General features: G+C 39.6%; 1 protein-coding gene across 3 annotated transcripts in view; it reads right to left on the reverse strand.

Moving 5' to 3' along the window:
* Positions 1-499: 499 nt before the first annotated feature.
* Positions 500-22,994, reverse strand: part of LOC122876776 (collagen and calcium-binding EGF domain-containing protein 1-like) — a 39,639-nt gene continuing 17,144 nt past the window's right edge. The window contains exons 3-13 of one of the 3 annotated variants that reach the window (XM_044197499.1): positions 13,500-13,552; positions 11,893-12,027; positions 11,173-11,310; positions 10,599-10,732; positions 10,122-10,236; positions 9,644-9,783; positions 9,029-9,064; positions 8,513-8,548; positions 3,909-7,392; positions 3,172-3,784; positions 500-1,831 (exon numbers count right to left, since the gene is read on the reverse strand). In XM_044197499.1, coding sequence (XP_044053434.1) covers positions 7,204-7,392; positions 8,513-8,548; positions 9,029-9,064; positions 9,644-9,783; positions 10,122-10,236; positions 10,599-10,732; positions 11,173-11,310; positions 11,893-12,027; positions 13,500-13,552 — 976 coding nt within the window. In that variant the 3' untranslated portion in view covers positions 500-1,831; positions 3,172-3,784; positions 3,909-7,203. Of the gene's footprint in view, positions 1,832-3,171; positions 3,785-3,908; positions 7,393-8,512; positions 8,549-9,028; positions 9,065-9,643; positions 9,784-10,121; positions 10,237-10,598; positions 10,733-11,172; positions 11,311-11,892; positions 12,028-13,499; positions 19,967-22,994 lie in introns of those variants that run through there. The other 2 variants (XM_044197510.1, XM_044197519.1) reach the window with 2 other exon arrangements.

The following is a 22,994-nucleotide window of genomic DNA, read 5'->3' on the forward strand; positions in this document are numbered from 1 at the left end:
CTGGTTCGCTTAGCTTAACATTAGCATAAAGACTGGAAACAGCTAGCCTGGCTCTGTCCAAAGTCAACAAAATTCACCTACCAACTCCGCTAATTAACACACCATATCTGTTGGATATATCTCGTTTGTTTTTGCAAAAAACAAACTTTAGCTGTTTCCAGTCTTTATGTGAAGCTTGGCTAACCGGTGGTTGTTGGTAGCTTCATATTTAATGGACAGACATGAGAGTGGTATCTTCTCATCTAACTCTCAGCAAGAAAGCAAATCATATTTCCCAAAATGTCAAACTATTCCTTTAATTGGTTAATTTATTGCTCCATCTTCTTCATTTTATTGTTTTTGCTCATAAATGAAAACTGAACTGCATGGCACAAGACAATACTATATTTTTTTGATGCACTCATTTTGCCATGCTTCGTCAGAATATGTAATGTTTATTACTTCTTTACAAACTTGCAAAATAAAAATTAAAAAGGTTCAAATGTAGATTTAGACAATCTAGATTAAGACAAACCTTTATTGAGTTAGCCCTTATTGGCAGCTGCTTCACAGTAAAAATAAACTTTCAAGCAGCTGTCTCTTATTTCTGGTTAACTCCCAAGTGAAAGTACGAGAATATGTGCAACCCCCGTCCCCATGAAACTGTTCCCTTCAAGCCATTTCTCTAATTAATATGTTCACATCAACTTGCCTGATAATATATGGGTTATAAAAGGGATTTTAAAAAATGATTCTCTGCCTCCCTGGACCTTTCCCAATGCATAAATCCATTTGATTCTTTTAATTCAAATGTTTGATTGTCTACAACCTTTTAGTGTAATATTTAATACTGCATGTTATTTCTAAGCAGCAGATACCAGCAGATTCTACTTATTTAAAATGTACAGTCAAAATATTGAATGTGTTACATTTTTAACATCTCTCTTAGATTATATTTAGATGAACATATTGCAGCAACAGGGTTTTTTCCCCCTATTCTTGAACTTGAGTTGTTTACTTGTACAATTTCAAAAATACATCAGGCATTACTGTTTTTGTCCAACAGTACAGGATTGGGATTGTAATACTCATGAATCTCATGAATTTGTTTTTGAACATGCCTCAGAGTAGAGATTGGCTGCAGCGCTCAGACTTGAGGGCTGGATACTGCAGACATGCCAGGGAGGCTCACAGTGCGGGTCCTGGGTCTTTGTACTAACACCCTGCAGGCAAACTGTCAATGGCAGCAGAGCTTCCATGGACAGACTAAGGAACAGGAAGAGATGTAGACGATAAAAATTCAAGTGGTTCAGCTCAGAGGCACAGACATAAAGGCACACACTGCGTCTTTTTCACTCTATGTCCTGCACACACATCCTCACTCACACCACAGCATATGAAATGCAGCCAGACAGTGCTTGCAGTGGTTAAGAGAGTCTGTGGTCCAATTTATGTTTATATAATTTGTGTATCTTTCTGTTTTACTGTGTGTGGCAGCGTTGAGAGTGTAATCAAGGCTCCTTGCCCAGTTCATCCCTGCTGTGAGGTTAGGAATTATTTACACGTTGGCGCTTTGACCACCAGCATCCTTGATCAAGAAAGAAACAAAGAGTCAAGTTTTTCTGTGTTTGAGTGACTGTTAGTCTGGGTGGCATGTCAAACGTCAGGTATTGAGCATGAGATCTCCTTGTCCAGAGCCCCAGTCTACAAATTCCACTTCCCCACTGGAATGAGGAGGACTGTCCAGAGTGATGCCTCGGCGCTCCCCAAACACCTTCTCCTGCAGTTCAATTATGTCATTGCGGATGTCAGCCATCATTAGCAAAAGGAAGTCGAAGGAGCCGGGTGGTCCCTGGGGACAGAGGACAAATTGAAGAATTGATTAAGATGCCCTGCATGTCATTTTTAACTGGGTTTGACAATCAGTAAAATGGGTTTCCTTTTGGGAGGTTTGAGGCCCAATAGACCTTTTGGTTACACTTTACTTAGTCCGCCTACATATAGTTCATAGAGTATTTGTAACATTTCAAAAGCTTATTAGTTGAGATTCAACAATTCAACTGTTTCAAAAATAAAGGTTTGGTTAGGTTTAGGCACAAAAAACATCTCGGTTAGGGTATGTTCATGAATTGTCACATGCACTTTATTGATAATCTGTCAAACATCTACAGACAACAGCGAAACAGTTGTTACAAATACTCTATAACTTATCTATAGGCGGACTATGCAAGTAAAGTGTTACCAACCTTTTTCACAGTTTGTATCAGTCTATTACACTGATACAAAATGATACAAAATTATTACAAAATACATATTCTTTACACTAGCTACTACATCCACTTCAAACATGAAATAAAAATTTGATGAAAGCTCTTGATCCAGGAAAGAAAACTTGGCCACTATGGCAATAATGAATAAATGTTATATTAAAATGCAATAAATGCAATAAAACATATTTACATTACAGATACATCATGCAGATACAGAGCTGTTTTTGGTTTCAACACATTCTTGTTAAGGTGACTATAAATAGATTATTTAAATGCAATCTGTATACAAATACACAGTCCAAGTTCAAGCTTCAGTGTGTAAATACAAAGTATATGTATAGTATTTCCAGTTTTATTTTGAAATGCTCTTTTCCCCTCATGTGTCTGTTAGTTTTACTTCCTGTCTTTGTTTGCTTTTCCCACCAGTTTTGATTGTTTCCTCTGCCCTGATTAGTTTCACTAATGGGGTGCAGGTGTACATTTTGTCACTTACATTTGTTTATCATTCATTACTATAGAATGATGACAAAATAAAGATGCAGGCAGGTCAAAGACTAACTCTAATCCTAGAAAATATAAAATAAACTAAGGAATTAGCATATAGAAAAATATGGCCAGCATTTTCAGACCATGTTTATGAGTAGATCCATAAAGTAGCTTTAAATGAGAATGTATAAACACACTTCCCTTATACACTAACAGACATGCAAACAGGCCACTCTCATAAGCTCCTTCACACACGTAAACACACACACATGCAGAGGCCCAGGCTGTTTGAAGTGACAGCTCTGTCGTGCATGAGGTGTATTTATGAATGGCTATAGTGTGCCAGTACGGAAATTCCTCTCATACTAGGAAACATCTGGCCAAATATGATCTGTTGTATCTTTATTCTCATCTAAAGATGCCAACAAATACTTACACAACTCTCCTCACAGTACAACATCAACGGAGTCTAGCATCCCAACATCCTGGATGAAAACACTTGTAAAATCTGTTATGTCATAGATAGTCAGAGATATGATTGTATGAAGAGTTTTAAAAAGAGATACAGCATACTGTATATTTTTAGAAGACCTGTGATGTTAAAGGGCTGCCATCAGTGATGTCAATAAAAAAGAGATTTTACTATTATGTTCACTTTTATGAATTATGATATGAGTTGTAAATGCAAGATATTAAAATATAAAATAATTCAATGTGTACTGAAAATAGGACAGTTTTTGCTCCTATTGCTGATGTCATTATGATGGAGCTGACAGATCTATTGTCACCGGTGGTATGTGAACTTTTTGCTTCGACATGCACTCTGTTGACCTCGTCTCTGCTGTCCCCTTCAGGCTGAGAGGAAAGCCTCCAATTGCATGACAAGTGGTGAAGGAAATGAGATAATCTCTATCACTCGCTTGCCTTTCTCTCACTGACATGGTTCTTAATTTGTTTCATGTTGTTTTTCCTGATCCTGGTTGCTCCGGCAACGACTGTACTATGAGCAGTGACCGCACGGCAGGGGGCGGAGCTGTTAGGTGAGATGCCTGTCAAGTAACACACACACACACACACACACACACACACACACACATTGATACAGGTGTAAGGATAAATACAGAAATAAATACATAAATTAGATATAAATACACACACAATCAATATACTCACACAAACACCGAAGCACAGCAGAATTTACTGAGATCTGTTCATCAAGAACAAAGCAAAGCATTAAATGCAGCAAAAGGCCAGACAGTGTGAACTCCACCACAGCAGATCAAACACGCAGTGTGTTATCTTTCAACCATGTCTTGGTGGTGGGTACGAGACCAGACAGGCCCCTCTGACAGCCTGTGGTCTTTAATTATCCCTCCAGCTGTTTATACCCAGGCATTTGACCTCTAACCTCTGACACACCTTTCATAAACCCAGCCACGCTACAGTTCAACAGTGCGTGCTGAGGATAATGAGTGGGGGCATGTGTTGTTTTCTATAACTTGCATGTTTGGCAAAACTATGTATATTTATGGTTGGTAATTATATGAGGATGTAGTGCTGTGAAAATTCACTGCAGCTTTGGTTGTCTCACCTGGTTGATATTCAGAGCGATACAGTGGTGAGGAACTTTCAGGGGATTATCTGTGATTTAGCACCCTCTGCTGGTGGAGACGCTTCACTTCAGGTAGCAGAAGTGCAGATTAAAATGTTATTTAGTAGCAGGAATACAGGGTGGTCAGAAAAAATTGCTTTTTTTAAACCTTTATTTGTCCAAGGTTTACTGAGCGCCAGCAGTGCTACTGGTGCAAATTGGGTTGTAAATCCCTGCTCATTTTGGGATTTGAATTGATGACCTTCAGTCTCTGGGGAGCTGTTGCCTGCTTATGGCATTCATGGTTCATGGATGCCACAGATAAATGCAGGTCTCATCTCTCCCTCTTTGGCCAACATTAAAATTCCTTTGATCAAGACATTAAAGCCCCAACTGATTTAATTGAGCTGTCCACTGTATACATTGCACATGTTAGCTGTAGTGTACAACAAGAAACCATCAGTTCCCTTACAGAGAGCATGGTCTCAACTGTGCTTCCATGGACATATAAACATATAGGAGCTGCTGATCCTGGCTGAAGGTTACATAATCCCCAAACTGCAACACTTACATGCAGCTCTTTGAACTATTGCAAATCAATTAATGAATGTTTTATAGTGGTGAACTGCACTGCATTTCCAACAGATCATTTAGGGTATCGTTGATCATGTTAATGCAGCATTCACATCATATTGTATAAATCATAAACATGCGCAGCCAAGTGGGAAAAAAACATCACATCAGCCCCTTAGTTGTAATTGCGAGTAGGAGATATGAGACATTTCTGACGGCTATATGATATCTCCAGTTTAGCTGAATGAACTGTAGAAGTGTTAACATGACTGCAAAGTCACTATAGATCAAGATTCAACTTGATCTATAGTGGGAAGTTAGAGGTATAGAGCAACATTTTGGGAAATGTGCATAGTCACTTTTCTTGCAGAGAAGACTGATACTGCTCTTTTATAGGCCTATGTCTGTTACATAAGCTGGATCTAGGAGACAGTTAGCTTAGCATAGCATAATGACTAGAAACAGGGGAAACAGCTAGCCTGGCTCTGTTGAAAGGAACAAAATCTGCCTACCGGCGCCTCTAAAGCTCCTCTGAAGGTTTTTTGAGCGGATTCAACAAACAAGATACAATATGTCAATTAGTAAACTTTCGCTCTAGAGCTAGATGAGAAGATCAATACCACTATCGTATGTGTACGATAAATATAAAGCTACTGCCAGCAGCTGGTTCGCTTAGCTTAACATTAGCATAAAGACTGGAAACAGCTAGCCTGGCTCTGTCCAAAGTCAACAAAATTCACCTACCAACTCCGCTAATTAACACACCATATCTGTTGGATATATCTCGTTTGTTTTTGCAAAAAACAAACTTTAGCTGTTTCCAGTCTTTATGTGAAGCTTGGCTAACCGGTGGTTGTTGGTAGCTTCATATTTAATGGACAGACATGAGAGTGGTATCTTCTCATCTAACTCTCAGCAAGAAAGCAAATCATATTTCCCAAAATGTCAAACTATTCCTTTAATTGGTTAATTTATTGCTCCATCTTCTTCATTTTATTGTTTTTGCTCATAAATGAAAACTGAACTGCATGGCACAAGACAATACTATATTTTTTGATGCACTCATTTTGCCATGCTTCGTCAGAATATGTAATGTTTATTACTTCTTTACAAACTTGCAAAATAAAAATTAAAAGGTTCAAATGTAGATTTAGACAATCTAGATTAAGACAAACCTTTATTGAGTTAGCCCTTATTGGCAGCTGCTTCACAGTAAAAATAAACTTTCAAGCAGCTGTCTCTTATTTCTGGTTAACTCCCAAGTGAAAGTACGAGAATATGTGCAACCCCCGTCCCCATGAAACTGTTCCCTTCAAGCCATTTCTCTAATTAATATGTTCACATCAACTTGCCTGATAATATATGGGTTATAAAAGGGATTTTAAAAAATGATTCTCTGCCTCCCTGGACCTTTCCCAATGCATAAATCCATTTGATTCTTTTAATTCAAATGTTTGATTGTCTACAACCTTTTAGTGTAATATTTAATACTGCATGTTATTTCTAAGCAGCAGATACCAGCAGATTCTACTTATTTAAAATGTACAGTCAAAATATTGAATGTGTTACATTTTTAACATCTCTCTTAGATTATATTTAGATGAACATATTGCAGCAACAGGGTTTTTTCCCCCTATTCTTGAACTTGAGTTGTTTACTTGTACAATTTCAAAAATACATCAGGCATTACTGTTTTTGTCCAACAGTACAGGATTGGGATTGTAATACTCATGAATCTCATGAATTTGTTTTTGAACATGCCTCAGAGTAGAGATTGGCTGCAGCGCTCAGACTTGAGGGCTGGATACTGCAGACATGCCAGGGAGGCTCACAGTGCGGGTCCTGGGTCTTTGTACTAACACCCTGCAGGCAAACTGTCAATGGCAGCAGAGCTTCCATGGACAGACTAAGGAACAGGAAGAGATGTAGACGATAAAAATTCAAGTGGTTCAGCTCAGAGGCACAGACATAAAGGCACACACTGCGTCTTTTTCACTCTATGTCCTGCACACACATCCCTCACTCACACCACAGCATATGAAATGCAGCCAGACAGTGCTTGCAGTGGTTAAGAGAGTCTGTGGTCCAATTTATGTTTATATAATTTGTGTATCTTTCTGTTTTACTGTGTGTGGCAGCGTTGAGAGTGTAATCAAGGCTCCTTGCCCAGTTCATCCCTGCTGTGAGGTTAGGAATTATTTACACGTTGGCGCTTTGACCACCAGCATCCTTGATCAAGAAAGAAACAAAGAGTCAAGTTTTTCTGTGTTTGAGTGACTGTTAGTCTGGGTGGCATGTCAAACGTCAGGTATTGAGCATGAGATCTCCTTGTCCAGAGCCCCAGTCTACAAATTCCACTTCCCCACTGGAATGAGGAGGACTGTCCAGAGTGATGCCTCGGCGCTCCCCAAACACCTTCTCCTGCAGTTCAATTATGTCATTGCGGATGTCAGCCATCATTAGCAAAAGGAAGTCGAAGGAGCCGGGTGGTCCCTGGGGACAGAGGACAAATTGAAGAATTGATTAAGATGCCCTGCATGTCATTTTTAACTGGGTTTGACAATCAGTAAAATGGGTTTCCTTTTGGGAGGTTTGAGGCCCAATAGACCTTTTGGTTACACTTTACTTAGTCCGCCTACATATAGTTCATAGAGTATTTGTAACATTTCAAAAGCTTATTAGTTGAGATTCAACAATTCAACTGTTTCAAAAATAAAGGTTTGGTTAGGTTTAGGCACAAAAACATCTCGGTTAGGGTATGTTCATGAATTGTCACATGCACTTTATTGATAATCTGTCAAACATCTACAGACAACAGCGAAACAGTTGTTACAAATACTCTATAACTTATCTATAGGCGGACTATGCAAGTAAAGTGTTACCAACCTTTTTCACAGTTTGTATCAGTCTATTACACTGATACAAAATGATACAAAATTATTACAAAATACATATTCTTTACACTAGCTACTACATCCACTTCAAACATGAAATAAAAATTTGATGAAAGCTCTTGATCCAGGAAAGAAAACTTGGCCACTATGGCAATAATGAATAAATGTTATATTAAAATGCAATAAATGCAATAAAACATATTTACATTACAGATACATCATGCAGATACAGAGCTGTTTTTGGTTTCAACACATTCTTGTTAAGGTGACTATAAATAGATTATTTAAATGCAATCTGTATACAAATACACAGTCCAAGTTCAAGCTTCAGTGTGTAAATACAAAGTATATGTATAGTATTTCCAGTTTTATTTTGAAATGCTCTTTTCCCCTCATGTGTCTGTTAGTTTTACTTCCTGTCTTTGTTTGCTTTTCCCACCAGTTTTGATTGTTTCCTCTGCCCTGATTAGTTTCACTAATGGGGTGCAGGTGTACATTTTGTCACTTACATTTGTTTATCATTCATTACTATAGAATGATGACAAAATAAAGATGCAGGCAGGTCAAAGACTAACTCTAATCCTAGAAAATATAAAATAAACTAAGGAATTAGCATATAGAAAAATATGGCCAGCATTTTCAGACCATGTTTATGAGTAGATCCATAAAGTAGCTTTAAATGAGAATGTACTATATATTTTGAGTATAAGTTAACTTACAGGTGGACCTCTGGGACCTGCAGCTCCTCTGTCACCCTGTAGAAGAGAAACAGCACAAATTCACCCAATTTCATCATAAGAGCTGTACAAACGACAGTGCCAAATTGATTCAGATAAATTAAGAACATTTTGTTTCAGTGTCCTGAAAACCTTTCAATTGACTGTCAAACAGGTTAAAACTAGCGATTAGTATTGCACCAATTTGTAGTGTATAATCATTGTCAATGTATATCTATAAGGAATAAAGAAAGAAACCAGATACATGGCAATGCAGCTTTTCAGAACTACTTGTTACTTTTTATAACTCGATGGCCACTTTATTTTGCCACTGTGTGTGACCCAGTCAGAGCAGCCAACGTCGCGGCTTTAGTGGACTCCATTCACTCAGTTACAGGTGTCTAAAGGCATTGTCAACACTAGATGGCAACAGTACAACTTCCCACATGCATACTGTACACAGACGCACAAAGACAACAATTCAAAACACATGAGGAAAATAAAGATATATAAAATTACCTTTAGTCCATCTCTTCCTGGTGCCCCTGTGGGTCCCTGTATGAGTGAGAAGACACAGCTGTGAGAAGGTTTGTCAAGCTAATAATTATGAGAGAGGCATTCGTGACACAGACCAATGGACACACCTTTTGATCTCATAAATACATTAATTTGTTACTGAACTAAACTGCAGAGAAGCTGGTTTCCTTTCAATCGAAGCAACAGTGTCCTTCTTAAGAGAGACCTTTCTGCTATGACAAGTCTGTTTAAAACCAGAAAATGGTTCTTGTGACATGTGACTAGATTTGTCAGTTTAAATCAGATTAGCAAAACTTGCACCACATAAAATTCCACCATACTGTTTTAAATGAACACTGGCTACTGCCTCTCCACCTTAGTTCCTCCCTTCTTTATGGGAAGGTGGTGGGTGATGGCTGACTTTGCCATCTCATGAGCACTGTAACTTGACAGTGGCACCAAACCCATATATTCATATGACTTGCTCCAGGTTTTGAGATGTTACTTTGATGTCCTGAAGTAGAGGCTCTAGTGGGAACTACACTTACACTTCTGAGTACAAAACATATGATAACCCCTACATTATGGAATAGTTGGTGTTTTTTTTGTTTTTTTTACCACTGGCCCCCTGCGGCCTCTTTTGATGTGCTTCAGGTCAGGCTCTGGACCCATGGGTCCCATGTCTCCCCGTGGACCCCGAGGGCCATGTGGGCCCCTCTCTCCTGGGCCCCCCCTCTCTCCCGGTTCTCCTGGGTGTCCTGGTGAGGACAGATGGATACAGCGATAAAGAGAACTATTTAAAATTGGGTAGTCATTAGCCTCAGAGTTACAAACTGCACTATCATAAAATAAAATAATCAGTGTTCAAAATTAAGCTTAAAGGTGACATGAACCCCCACACTTTTCTGCTTTAATCTTATATATATTTTTCTTGCAGTGCTTAAATTATTAAGTGTAGAGCATTTTCTTTTTCTTCCTCTTTATCCTTTTCCTTTTTGTTATTCTACCAACTTTAAACTTGTTGTCGCAGATGCTTCATTAAACTTCATTAAACGTAAACTTAACTTTTCTAATCTTAAAGTTACATCTCCATTACCTGGGACTCCAGGAGCTCCTGGAGGACCAGGTAGACCAGGAAGACAAGGGCTATCAGGACTTTTTCCTGCCCTCCCCAGAGACGGCTTGTCACTGCTGTTGGCCAGGCCAGGTACCTACAAACAGCACACAGAGGAAGTAGGATGAATGGAGGAAAGCAAGGTAGAGTCCGTAGTTCCCCACATTTTGCTTTGTGCCACCCTCAGTTTTTTAGATGAGTTAAACCAAAGCTGAACATCTATTTTCCAGTCTGCTACATGCTACAACAAGTTGACACAGTGGCTGTAGTAATCAGTGAGTGTTATCAATCATATAAAATATAAATATATAAAAAGAATTCCAAGTACAATCAAACACTATGGGTACGAAAAGGTGGAAACCCTTCTATCTGGCATCTCGGTAAAAATAATCAACTACTGGTAAATACTATTTGGTTCAATTTTAAGAGGACTTAGCCTCTCTAAAGTAGACATGTTACCTGGTTGGGTGGCTGTGTGTTGCCCAGCCTCAGTTTTAGCTGCAGCAGACTGTTTTTCATGTTCATAAAATCCTGACAGGTGAACGAACAGGTACCAGCACTCATCAAGGTGTCTGACTTCCCCGAAGAACTCACTGCAAGACAAAACATACTTTTAAAACATTTCATTTTCAGCATGGATGGCCGCACTGGGAATCAAACCCCTAACACTGACATTGCTGTTCTATATGAGCAACACATGTCAAATCACACTCAATCGCAATCATAATTTACTTCATTTCCAGAGTGTGAAATAGTAAAACAATTACTGTACAAACATTAAACCAGCCATCTGCAGCATCATTACCCTTTGTTAACATGGACAAATAAACATATATACATCAGATTCCTAGTGACCACATAGATTTTTATGTATTACTGATTATGATATTAACTACATAAGAAGCCTAAAAGAATCTATTCTTTAAGCTCATAACTTATTTCATGCATCTTATGTTGTACAGGCCCTGATGGAGCAATGAACCCACAAACTGATGGATACAGATTCTGACTCCAACAAAACATATAAACTCACAGTTGTGTACAGGGATGCAGGAGTGTTGGTCGGCTGCGAGTATGTAGCCGCTGCGACAGCGACACAGGAAGCTGCCCACTGTGTTCACACACTCATGGTCACACATGTTGCTGTCCGGGTGCTCACACTCATCAATGTCTGCGTGTGTGTGTGTGTGTGTGTGTGAGGGGGAGAAAAAGAGGAAAGAAAGTGTACATGATCACAAACAAAATAAAAATCAAAGTTTGGAGTTTTGGAACTAAAGTTATTCCTAACATGAACTCAGCACGTGTCTTAAGATTGTTTTCATCTTTTTTTCATTATGTGACAGATGTTAAGCCCTTTGAGATTAAGAGCTATGTATAATAACTCTGTTGTGACTTCATTATAATATAATTGCGTCTACATGCATTTTACATTATGTGCCACTGGGGTGCAGATAGAAGAAATAGAAGAAATCTGCTGAATTGCTTTATGGCAAAGAGGGAAACTGCTTTGCTACACAAAACAGGAGGAGGGCGCTGTTTTTCCAGTCAAGAAAAACCACTTCCAACATGTTAGTGCTGTTTAAAGAAGCCAAAAGGATGTAATTTTTTTGAGGAATCTCTTTTAATATGCATGTGGGTCAATGTAAGGAATAAAATACAGGTGTGTGATGAAATGGGTGAGAAATGTCCCATGACAGTGATAGACATGATAGTCAAAGTATTTAACCTGGAGATGAGAAGGGAGTGTACTGACCCAAACAGTAAGGAGATTTGTGGTTGCGGTGTCTTTCTCGGTCGAAGCGATAGCCGGGGTAACATGTGCAGACAACTCGTCCAAAGTTATCAGTGCACTGCTGCTCGCAGGGCGACGCTGCACACACATCCATGTCTACAGAGAGAGAGGACGCAGAGAGCACGCGGCCAGAGCATGTTAAAGTTATTCAGGATCACTGTCCGAAAATCAACATTACTGTAATCACCCAGGAGCACTATTAGTCTTTATTACCACCTCCTTACACAAAACGTTCCACATCCACAACTGGGAACTGACCAGCACAGCTTCCCTATAGGCCCTTTCTCACAGAAGACATTTTGACATGTAACAGTAAGGAAAGCACAGGTGTAAATAAGAAAATTAATGGGTCAGGGTCCTGGCTCGCTGTCATGGCTTACTGGGACACTTGACTAGAACAGAGCCATCGTTAATGTTTTTAGTAACACCAGTGCTTTTCCTGCTATGACAGGTCAAAAGCTGTGTCCGAAATCACTCCCTTGTTCACTCATTCACTGCACCCCAGTAGTTTACTCTATAGTGAGCAGTAAATTGAGAGTTTGGACACTTATGAATCATCAGTATTTTGCGTCATCACTGACAGATGTAGGATCGCACTACTGTCATTTTTGCATCTATAAAATACAACCTATTGCATTGTGGGATTTTTAGCATAATCTACACCCATGGAGACTACTTTTTTCGTTCCACTGTGGGAATTTTTGAGGGTAACATATAGTGTGTAAGTTTCACACTCTCATATAAAATGACAGTGGGTAAATATATTGCACTATATGGTAATATATAGCCCAAATGTCTGCTGTGAAAAAGGCCTATTACAATAACTGAACTTTGTTTGTTTACAGTGGCTGCCAGAATGAATTTACAGTTTAATTAATGGCTGATTAAAAAAAACTGAATGATCTTGCAAACTAGTAAGTATTAGTACTATTAGTACTAGTGCCCATTATTTATATATATATATATATATATATATACAATATGATTTTTCAGGCACAGTTGCATCAGCTGACTCTTTCTTGGATCCATTCTTAAAAGGCTGTTATGTCCATGGAGGAACAGTGTTCTCTAGTGGCCGATGTAACTCACTGTTATTCTATGGAGGAACATATACACTATATTCCAAGTACTGACGCCATAGACACTTAGCCTGTTTGTCAATACTGTTCACCAGTGTTCCTGATCATGATTACGTAAGTCAAATTTTCACAATTATCAGATTTTTTTCTATGAATGTCCACAACAAAATGTGGCAGTTGTCTGTGCCAAAACTGTGGGCTGTTTCTTTTTTTGGCTGTTATGTTGTTTGTTCCAGTGCCCACTGCAATGGGCTAGTTATCTGAAATGACTCCTTAAACATAATTACTCCCAAACTGACAAAAGTCGACCATAATAAGTGCATTATTTGGACTTCTTTGGAGGTCCAAATAGACAAATGTGGTCTCCAGGCAGTGTTTTGTGCAGCCTGTTTTAATCTATACAGTAAATAGCTGTAATGGAGAAACTATATCAGATTTGGAGCATGTGAATCAGCTAAACTTAGAGGGTGGAGTGTATGGTTTACCTACTTTCAGGTATGCACTGGCCCATTACAAACCTGAATCCGTCACAGCATTTCCTCCTGAAAAAAAGAAAAAATAATCCGATGTTTGTATTTCTACCACCATTTTCACATCAGCAGGGCCAGCCCTTCAGCCTGTCATCATTAAAGGAATAGTCTGACATTTGGGAATACACTGATTTGCTTTCTTGCAAAGAGTTAGATGAAAAGATTAATACTACTCTCATGTCTGTATGGTAAATATGAAGCTACAGCTAGCAACCAGTTATCTTAGCTTAGCATAAAGATGGAGAATACATAAAGGAGGCTTTTGTCAGTGCAGAGGTTTAGTTTGATGGACTGCCGAATAAAGACATCATCATATCCGGGACTAAAGACTTGCCTCTGTCCACTAGCAAGGTTGAGAGGCGCATTTATGAAATGGCATAAAATGTACACATCCAGCAAACTGTTGCACTGACAAATGCACAGGTGTGGCTGTGGATTAAAGTTTGGAAATCAATGACATCCCATGTCTCACAGTCGGCTGACAACAGATCATTCAGAGGCAGCTCAAAGTATCAACATACAGACCAGACATAGCGAAGCAGCGAAAGGCAGGGACAGCGGTCGCACTGATAGCTAAGCCCAGTTAACATTTTACTTATTAGTAGCCTACATCACAACATGGTAACTAAGAGAGGCCTACAACTCTATTATTATTATTATAAACAATGTCAAACTTCTAATAATAGTGTAACTATCAGTCCACAGTCATCTTTGTAAATCTGTGTCAATTGACGCTCATCTGAAGCACTTCTGACACACAGGATCTTGCACAACAGTTGGAGTTCAATCAAATCATTTTTTGTGGTCATTCTTTTGCCGTTTCTGCATTGCAGCCAGTTTTATATTGAATAGTTGCTGCAAACACTTCTAAGCATTATTGCAAACATTTCAGGAGATTGTCACTCCAGCTGTCTGAGGGCCTCTGGTCTGTTCTCTTGTTTTCACTCCACAGTAAAAAAAAAAGTCCACTGATAAACTTAAATATATTTGGAACAGTAGCTGCAGTTTAGGCACTACTTATTCTGATATGGCTTATTTCCTGTTTTGTTCCCTGGCCAGGACTTGAATCCTGACTAAATAAACAACTAAAAACTATTACTTAACCTCAAGTTTTTAACTCCTTTACAGTATCTGCGTTTGTAACGTAAGCTCGTAACAGTTCAGTGGATGCAGTATTTTTGAAATACGGCATTGTGCAATGAAAACTGGGCAACTATTTCTCTCAAAATGGATTTATGGCGTTTGGCAATGACACTTGTCCAGCCATCCCACAACAATCCACCACATGTTACAGACATTACAGTTGGAAAAACAGAGAGGAAATGGCTCAGAAACTGGAGCAGCACAGCCACGCAACAAATATCACACGCATTTGAAGAAAAAGGGGAAGAATGCACAACTCCTGTCCTAAAAATTGCATGCTGTTACCGGAGGGGATTTAACATGCTGCCTCATTCACTTCCCCCTCAAGACAACAAGTTGCTTTTATTCTCCTCCAGCCTCCATGCAGTGTAACCCTAAATCACTCCAAGATCCCCCCTCCTTCTCCTGAATGAAAAATAACCTATAAAACGGCAAGGCCGGCCTAAACTGATGAGATCCAGATGAGAGCAGCTTTAATCTGCAGCCTGTAGCTGGGAGTGTTGAGACGGATGGATAAGGCCGGGCCTGGAACTGAGGTGGAGAAAGGACAGTGAACGCTGAGATGAACATTGTCACTCATTCAGTCAGTCAATCAGTCAATCCATCAATCAGTTAGTCAGTGATCTAAGTTGGGTTAATACATTGCAGATGTAAGTCTGTCCTGGGGAGGAACGCCACAAGTTTATTCCTTAGCATGATACTAAAATACATGCCACTAAAAGATTGACATAAAGATTCAAGTCAATCTGGTTCTGATGTGACAGTCACAATTTCTATTAAATCAGAGACTGTCAACCTCTTTATTCAAGATGATGATCCCGATTTTATAACAGGTAATTTCTCTGACACCAACAATTCAGGACTACACAAAAAACAGAATTCATTCATAAAATATGATCCAGTTTCACCAAAATCAGTGAATAAAGTTATAAAGTTGTGCTTTTGTACAGTGATCAGTGAGGCCCAAGCTATATGTTTTTTTCCTAGGGTGACTGACAGGCCGTCTGTCAGTCAGAAATGCATCAGCCTCAGCAGTTCTTCCCTGGGTGTTTGTGATGGACAGGACAGGGAGGCTGGGGCGTATGGACAAGCAGATGAGGGAGGAGGCAGAGGTGACTCGTGTGTTTTTGTTTTGGAATGTAAAAGTATGTTGGTCAGGAAGGCAACAGGCCCGGTCAACATGACACGGCCTCTAAAACACAGACCATTTCAATGGAATCTGACTTATGTGTACGTGTGTGTAGAAATTTGTCTGGTGGGAATACAAGAGTGTTTCTTTTATCAGTATATATAATAGAAATAGAAGTTGTAGTAGTATTATTTTGGCATGGACAATGATTGAATATGACTATCAGCAGTGATTAAAAAAAAAATATCAGAACAGTTAGAAGTTAGAACAATCTAACTGTGTGTGTGTGTTCATATCTGTGAGAATACATCTGCACATACGTGTGTGTGTGTGTGTGTCTGTGTGAGGGCTGGGATACCATCCAGTAATTGGGTACAGCCTTTTAATGTCAGTCAGGGTTTATTAGTGAGAGCAATCCATGACGCTAGCAAGGTCCCTCTCCTACTCTCTCCTTTTTCATGTCCTCTCTGTGCACTTTACTTCACTCCACCTACATCTAGTCTGTGATTTGAAACATGTCAATTTATATTCAAACCATTCTATCGGCCTCTTGTTTCACAGTGAACTCCATTGGTTCACTAGTCGTTGACCTCATGTTGCCCTCTGTCCATGAAACCTGATGAGGTGTCTGACTTTTCCATCTTTATTTCATTCAGAGGAATATAAGACTTGCTGAGGCCAGGAGGATTGCTCAAAGCCTTTAACAGCCACAACAGGGCTTTCTGTCTGCTAGTTTTTTTTTTACAATTGCTTACAGGCATTTCTCCATACTAAGTTCTCTTTTTCAAAACTCTTCACGCAGTTCTCTTTGCAACAGTTAATGACACATCCAAAATGCAACCAAAACACTTCATACACATCTCAGGATCAACTCCTATACCATAAAGGTGCTTTTCAGCAGCCAGCGGTTGCAGCGGTTTCAACTTTAATCACACAGGCTCGCCATGTGACTATGGCAACCACAGAAACCACAGCGAGGGAAACGATACAGCAGCTGGTTTTAGTGGTATTTGAGTTCCCTGGATTATCCACCGCTTCACCAGCAGAGAACAGACTGATCAATGAAGAGAAGTGTTGGTTTCATATCCACAGCACATCTTATGTCCTCCTTATGTTGTTTATTGTAGCAATATTATTTACAAGAGAGTTGTGTTGAAAGTTGTGAAACTGTGTCTCAGCCTGTACATATGTACTCAGATTTGTGAACGTGTACATGAATCTCTGTGTATTTAAAATTTTGTAAGTGTACTTAGTGAGTGAATATTTAAAAATACAGCCATGAGAGGCGTACCAAGGCGTAACTGAAGAATGTTCTGTTTTTCCATCTCTTGAAGCCTAAGACTTTTACCTCATTAATAGAAGGCCTTTTACATTCAGTTTTTAGTACACTTCAGTCGTATGCACATTTAGAGATTTGTGTACCCGAGTACACACGTACAGATTGAAATATAGTTTCACAACGCTCCACATACATTTGTAGATAATATTGCTAGATTATAGACCCTATACTGATCCATTTAAAGTGTTTTCTCAACAGCGTATATTGTGCAATAAAACAAAAAGCCTGACTGGTGACATAAACAAGAAATCAACTAAACTAAACAATCACAGCACTGAAGTGTCCGAAATTAGTAGTGAATTGTTCAATTATTGTAATGAATTGAAAACCTTGTGCTAAATAGTAGAGATGAAGTAGGATATTGTTTGTATAGGCTGACCTGCAGTATTAACTCTTCTGGCTTTGTAAGCCAGGATTAAAATGTATGTTGTAATTTGTAGCAATTTGCATATGTTTCGCAGATGATTAGCTCTGCATTAAGAAAATACATGGATGATAGAAAGGGTTCGAGAGGAATTGGACAGTCTCAGTCTCTCTTGGCTTTTGCTGACACACTGTCAGTGTGGATTTCAGTAACTGTGACTGCTGGCTGCTGTTTTTGACAGCTTGTGTACCCAGCGCACGATAAATTACATTAAACCAAGAACTGGAAATGGACTGGACATTACATAGCTCATACCAAGCCATTAACAAAATGTCTTGATTGGCTCTGATAGAGATCCTGCAGAGGGACAGGATCTGTAGCAAGTAGTAAAATGATTCTTGCTGATTTTTGGAGGGAAAAAGTGAGCAAGGTAAAAAATTAAGTCACCCGTGTCAGGCCTCTAACATGGCCCAGTAGTGTGTCTTGAGGATGTCTACAGTCAAGCTCCAGCATGTCATAACCACTCCATATTGAGTCTTCATGCCACACTGACCTGATCCCATCCAAAGCATCCTAAACTCCACCCCTACCCATCCTCCTCTCTGGTCTTTGGGTACCAAGTTTCTCCCACCGGTCCCTTGTGCTGGTGGTGGCTGACCCAGCAGCTACCTGCCCAGTGAAGGGTGCAGGCAGGCGCATGTACGACCCCAGTCTGCTGCGCCAGCTGCTGCCAAAATCAGCACGGCGGCACTGGAAGAAACACTGAGACAGGATCCAGAGGCAGGCCTGGGCCTGGATAACTTTACACTGAAGATAATGTACTTTAGCAAGGGGTCTCCTTCCAGGGGGGCGATGCTCACTGTTATGGTTTCCCATCCAGCATTAATGTGATTTATTTGTGCATTCACAGGCAGAAATGTGCTACAGAGACAGGATATTCATTATAGCACCCAAAGAAAACCTCACTACCTCCCCAAGTTTCCAGCTCAGTGCAGGGGTCCTGAGAGCAGGGCACAGTATGGATGATTCTTTCCATAGATGATGCTGTCACTATGCATTATGAGTCCCATTCACATTACAGAGGGTTGTTCTCCTAGTTTGTAGGTAGAGTTTCTACACATGAGGGCTTCAGGCTTAGAGGCTTCAGTATCACTCTCTTCTGATGTCCTTTGAAATAAATCACATCTTCTGCGTTAGATTGCAAAGATGTGGGATGATCCTAGGGGGATGTTAAGATGATGGGGGAGTAAATGCCACAAGTAAGAAATGAGGGAGGAGGACATTAGCAGGAGGAGGATGGTTAAAAGACAGGGATGAAGGTTGTTGTCAGCTTAGAGTTTCCCTCTTGGGACTCTGGTGGGAGGAACACAGGAAGTGGAACTCAGTGGAGGTCAATGGCCTCTTGACACGCCAGGACAGGAGACCAGCCATGTGTGTGTATAAACGTATGTGTGTGTGTGTGTGTACGTCTTGTCATTTTGATGGATGCTCCTTACTGATGTGGCTTATACGTGTTACAATTACAGCATGTTGTATTCATCAACCATGCTGTAATTAATTTATTTGCTCAGCAACCCTCACAGTCGCAAGCAGTTCAAAAACTTGGCTGGTCATGTTGTGTATGATGGTGTGATGATGGATTACGCTGAAACACATTAGTATGATGAGACTGACACATTTCTGGAGGGCTGCCATGTCCATTTCTTATATATGTTCTTTTGGGAGTCAGTATCGTTCATTTCTGAAGTTGAGCTTTTTTGTGTTTTTGTGTTTTCAATGTGTTGCTACTTTTCTGCTGTTGCTGGGATTTCTTTTTGTTCTGTCCATAAGCCCTTTGTGTGTGTTTTAAATCCCCAGTGGAAGCCCATTTATACTACTTCATAAGAAGGCTCAACTAATTGGTACTTTTCCACCAATTTGTCTCACAACACAACCAAGAAATCAAGAGAACTCCAACTTGTGACTACTTGTTTGAAGATTAAAAATCTTTATATTCAAAGTGTCCTAAACTCCAAAAATCCTCTCATGATCTTGGAGGTTTCTTCTCTACAAATTAAACAAAACCAGCCTCTACGTCAGTGTCCTCCTAAAGGTGTGAAGGTGTTGCGGATAGCCGCATGTACAGCTCTTTTAGTGTTAGCGTATAATTGTGTTTGTGTGTGTGTGTATTCTTTTGAAACTCGTGCAAGTATACATATGTGAAGGTGTTAGTGTGGCGAGCGTAAGCACCTCCTCTCTGTATATTTGCTCTACCAGCCCACTTCCAGGACCCAGGCCTCAGGGGAAACATCATAGCTCCGGCCTAACAGAGGAAGCTTTGACTGGGAGCACAGGAGGTCTGAACCACTTCCACCAGAATACAAGCTGACCTGCACTCCTCCTCCCCTCTGTTATGGCTCACCTCTCCCCACTCGCCTCATCTTTCCATCATTTCTCCTGCCACTCTCCCATCCTGACCCCCTCTTTAAAAACACCCTTTAACCTTTTGTCTCTTGCTCTAATTTCATCATTGCAGGATCACAGGAATATTTTGATACAACCAATGAACATCTGAACAGATACACTCAGCTTTTATTTTTCTCATTGCCTTTAATTATAGTCAATTTTAGTAATTTTATCAGATGAACATTTTTTATGAGTGTTTGCTAACTGCTATTGTAAATGCCCACCCCTCTTTTCTATCCACTGGCACCCTGCTGCCTTTGTTCTCACAGCTAATGAGTGCTGAGGTTTTAGTGTTTGTGATAACTTCTGGATATTCAACATAAGTTGAAGGAGCTGGCTGAACATTTTCCTCCTTCACAGTCTCTCTTTCTCTCTTACTATCTTGAGCTATTAAAGGAATAGCTCAAGTTTGATTTCACTCTCATGTCTGTACACTAAGTATGAACCTGGAGTCAGAAGGTGATTAGCTTAGCTTAGCATAAAGACTGGCTCACTCAGCTAGCCTGGCTCACTCCAAAGCTAAAAAATCCACCTGCCAGAATCTCTAAAGATCACTTATTAACATGTTACATCTCCTTTGTTTAATCTGTATACAAACATAACAATTATTGGTTTGACAGGGAGTTACATGCTATAACTATTTCTTGACCAGGTGCAGTGACTTCCTGGAGTCTTGTCGTCACCAAGAGTTTGCCAGGAAACCAGAGACTCTCAACTCTTAACTCTTGGCAAGAAAGTGAATAACTATTTCCCGATGTGTCAGACTTTTCCTTAAAGATGTGATATTTCAAGGATGAAACAAGTTTCCGTGGACCGCGGCATCCCTGGTTCGGGTCTGGCTAGGGACCTTTGTTGCATCTCTCTCTTCCTTGTTTCATGACATGTCTCTGCTGGCGTTATCTGGTGAAGGCGTAAAATGCCAAAAGAATAATTTTAAGAAAGTAGTTGGCTTGTCAAAAAACACATTAAGCCTCATGATCCTGTGTTATATTTTGTATTTTAAGCTTTTAGAATATCCCTATTGTCTGAGATATATTGATTTTCTTCAAGCCTGTGTTATATTTTGTATTTTAAGCATTTAGAATATCCCTATTGTCTGAGATATATTGATTTTCACAAGCTGTATATTGTAACTTATGAAGAATTAAATTCTTTAAAGAATGTCACTTAAAAAAATAGTTCAACATTTTCGGAAATACGCTTATCTTAGAGGGAGTTTAATACTGTAGCTATTTTTGACAAACAACAGTTTATCCATCTGCCCAGCACTTCCATGCAGCATCTCTAGCTATAGTGCACGTTGCCAGGTGCAGTTTTGCTATAGGTTTCTGTACAGGCATAATGGTACCAAACCTGGCAATCTCATGTGATGATAAGACTGCGCCCTAGTGTTTTTGCCAAGAACAGTTAGTTACAGCACATAATTCTCCCTGTGTGCGCATGTGTGAGCTTTAGGGGTGCTGTTACCAGTCTTTATGCTAAGCTAAGCTAACCGTGTCCCAATTACCCAAAAATAATGAACTATTTCTTTAAAAGCCAGTCAAATCCTTAAAATATGATAAACAGCAAAGAAAATAAGTGGAATCATGTAATTGGCAGGGTTATTAAAAGTGTTTGTGTGAGACCACACTTCATTCACATTCACAGAAGTTTCTGGCTATATTTCTATATGCAGACAAATGGGAGTAAATGTTTAAAATGTTGCCAAAAATATAATTATAAAATAAAATATAATTAGGCTAGGTTTCCATCAGCTTGACTGAAGTGAATCAAGGCCTTTTAATCACATCCACATTATAATGCAAGTTTTTGCAATGATCAGTATTGATCTTAAATGTCAGCTAAACACATTTCTTTCTGTCAAATATTTTACAAATAGCATTTTAATGTCTGTAACAACTGTCAACAATGTTTTAGGCCAAAAAGACACTGGTCCACTGATACCAGATGTTAATGCCTCCTGCCCATATTGTGAAAGTATCTGGGAAGCCACAAGACATATTGCAATATCGTTATTTACCAGATCAATGTTTCCATCATTATTCATTGTATCATTTTTTTGGCATTACATATTGGCATAAAAATAAGCAGCTGAAAACCCAGCTGTGGACTGGTAGAATGTGTCACATCAGTATGTATGTGTGACAAAGAGAGAAGCTGTATATGTATAAATGCCAATAAACACACTTTAGCTGAATGAATTGTGCAGGAGATAGTGGCTGATGTTCCAATACGGGGGATAAAGGAATAGGGAGGAGGGGAAACAGTGACCAAAGTGGGATGGGTAAGCGCATGATAAGGGTGAGTGAGAGCAGCTAAGCAATGAGGTCAAGCTAACGACAGATCCCTCATAATGATGTGTCTGGTTGAGTTTTCATGCCAGACAAGAAAGCTGTTTTAAAGGAGGACCTTTTACTAAAAATCCCACTAGAGACTGTAACTGAGGCTCACACTAATGGACTGATAAGACCAAGAAGGTCTTCCAAGTCTTCTAAATGGCCTTGTGACTGCCTTGATATTGAAAAATCCTGGTGGTATTGAGAGATTTATAACAGTTCAGTTGTAAGTCCCCAGCTGTTATACTCCACACCTCCTCTATTCTCCATTTTTAATTTTGTTACATGAGACAAAGCTTCATACATACAGGAACATGCACCCCGCTGTGCTTGTCGACTTCAAACAATACTGCAACAACAATGTCGTTCCAGTCTGTTATCAATTGGCTGGTGATTTGTTTTGTTGAGGTATTGACAGTGACAGCGCAGCCATAAAAGGGCTGAAAAGAGCTAATCTAGAGCAGATTGTACACAAAACAGAGGGAAAAAACTCCCATTGTGCTTGTCCAGAGGGCCATTCAGGTGCGCACTAATCAGAAAAAGATGGAAAATGGTGACTGGAGTTTTTTGGGAGGTACGACTCTGGTCTACAGCTCTACGAAGACAATTATAAGTCCATTAAACACAGGAAGTGTAACTCGAAGGCCTCATAAAGGTTTTCTCTGAGAAAATGAAGACAGAGGACAGCGTTAAGTGCT

This window comes from Siniperca chuatsi, linkage group LG1 (assembly GCF_020085105.1).
Source record: "Siniperca chuatsi isolate FFG_IHB_CAS linkage group LG1, ASM2008510v1, whole genome shotgun sequence".
Lineage (NCBI taxonomy): Eukaryota > Metazoa > Chordata > Actinopteri > Centrarchiformes > Sinipercidae > Siniperca > Siniperca chuatsi.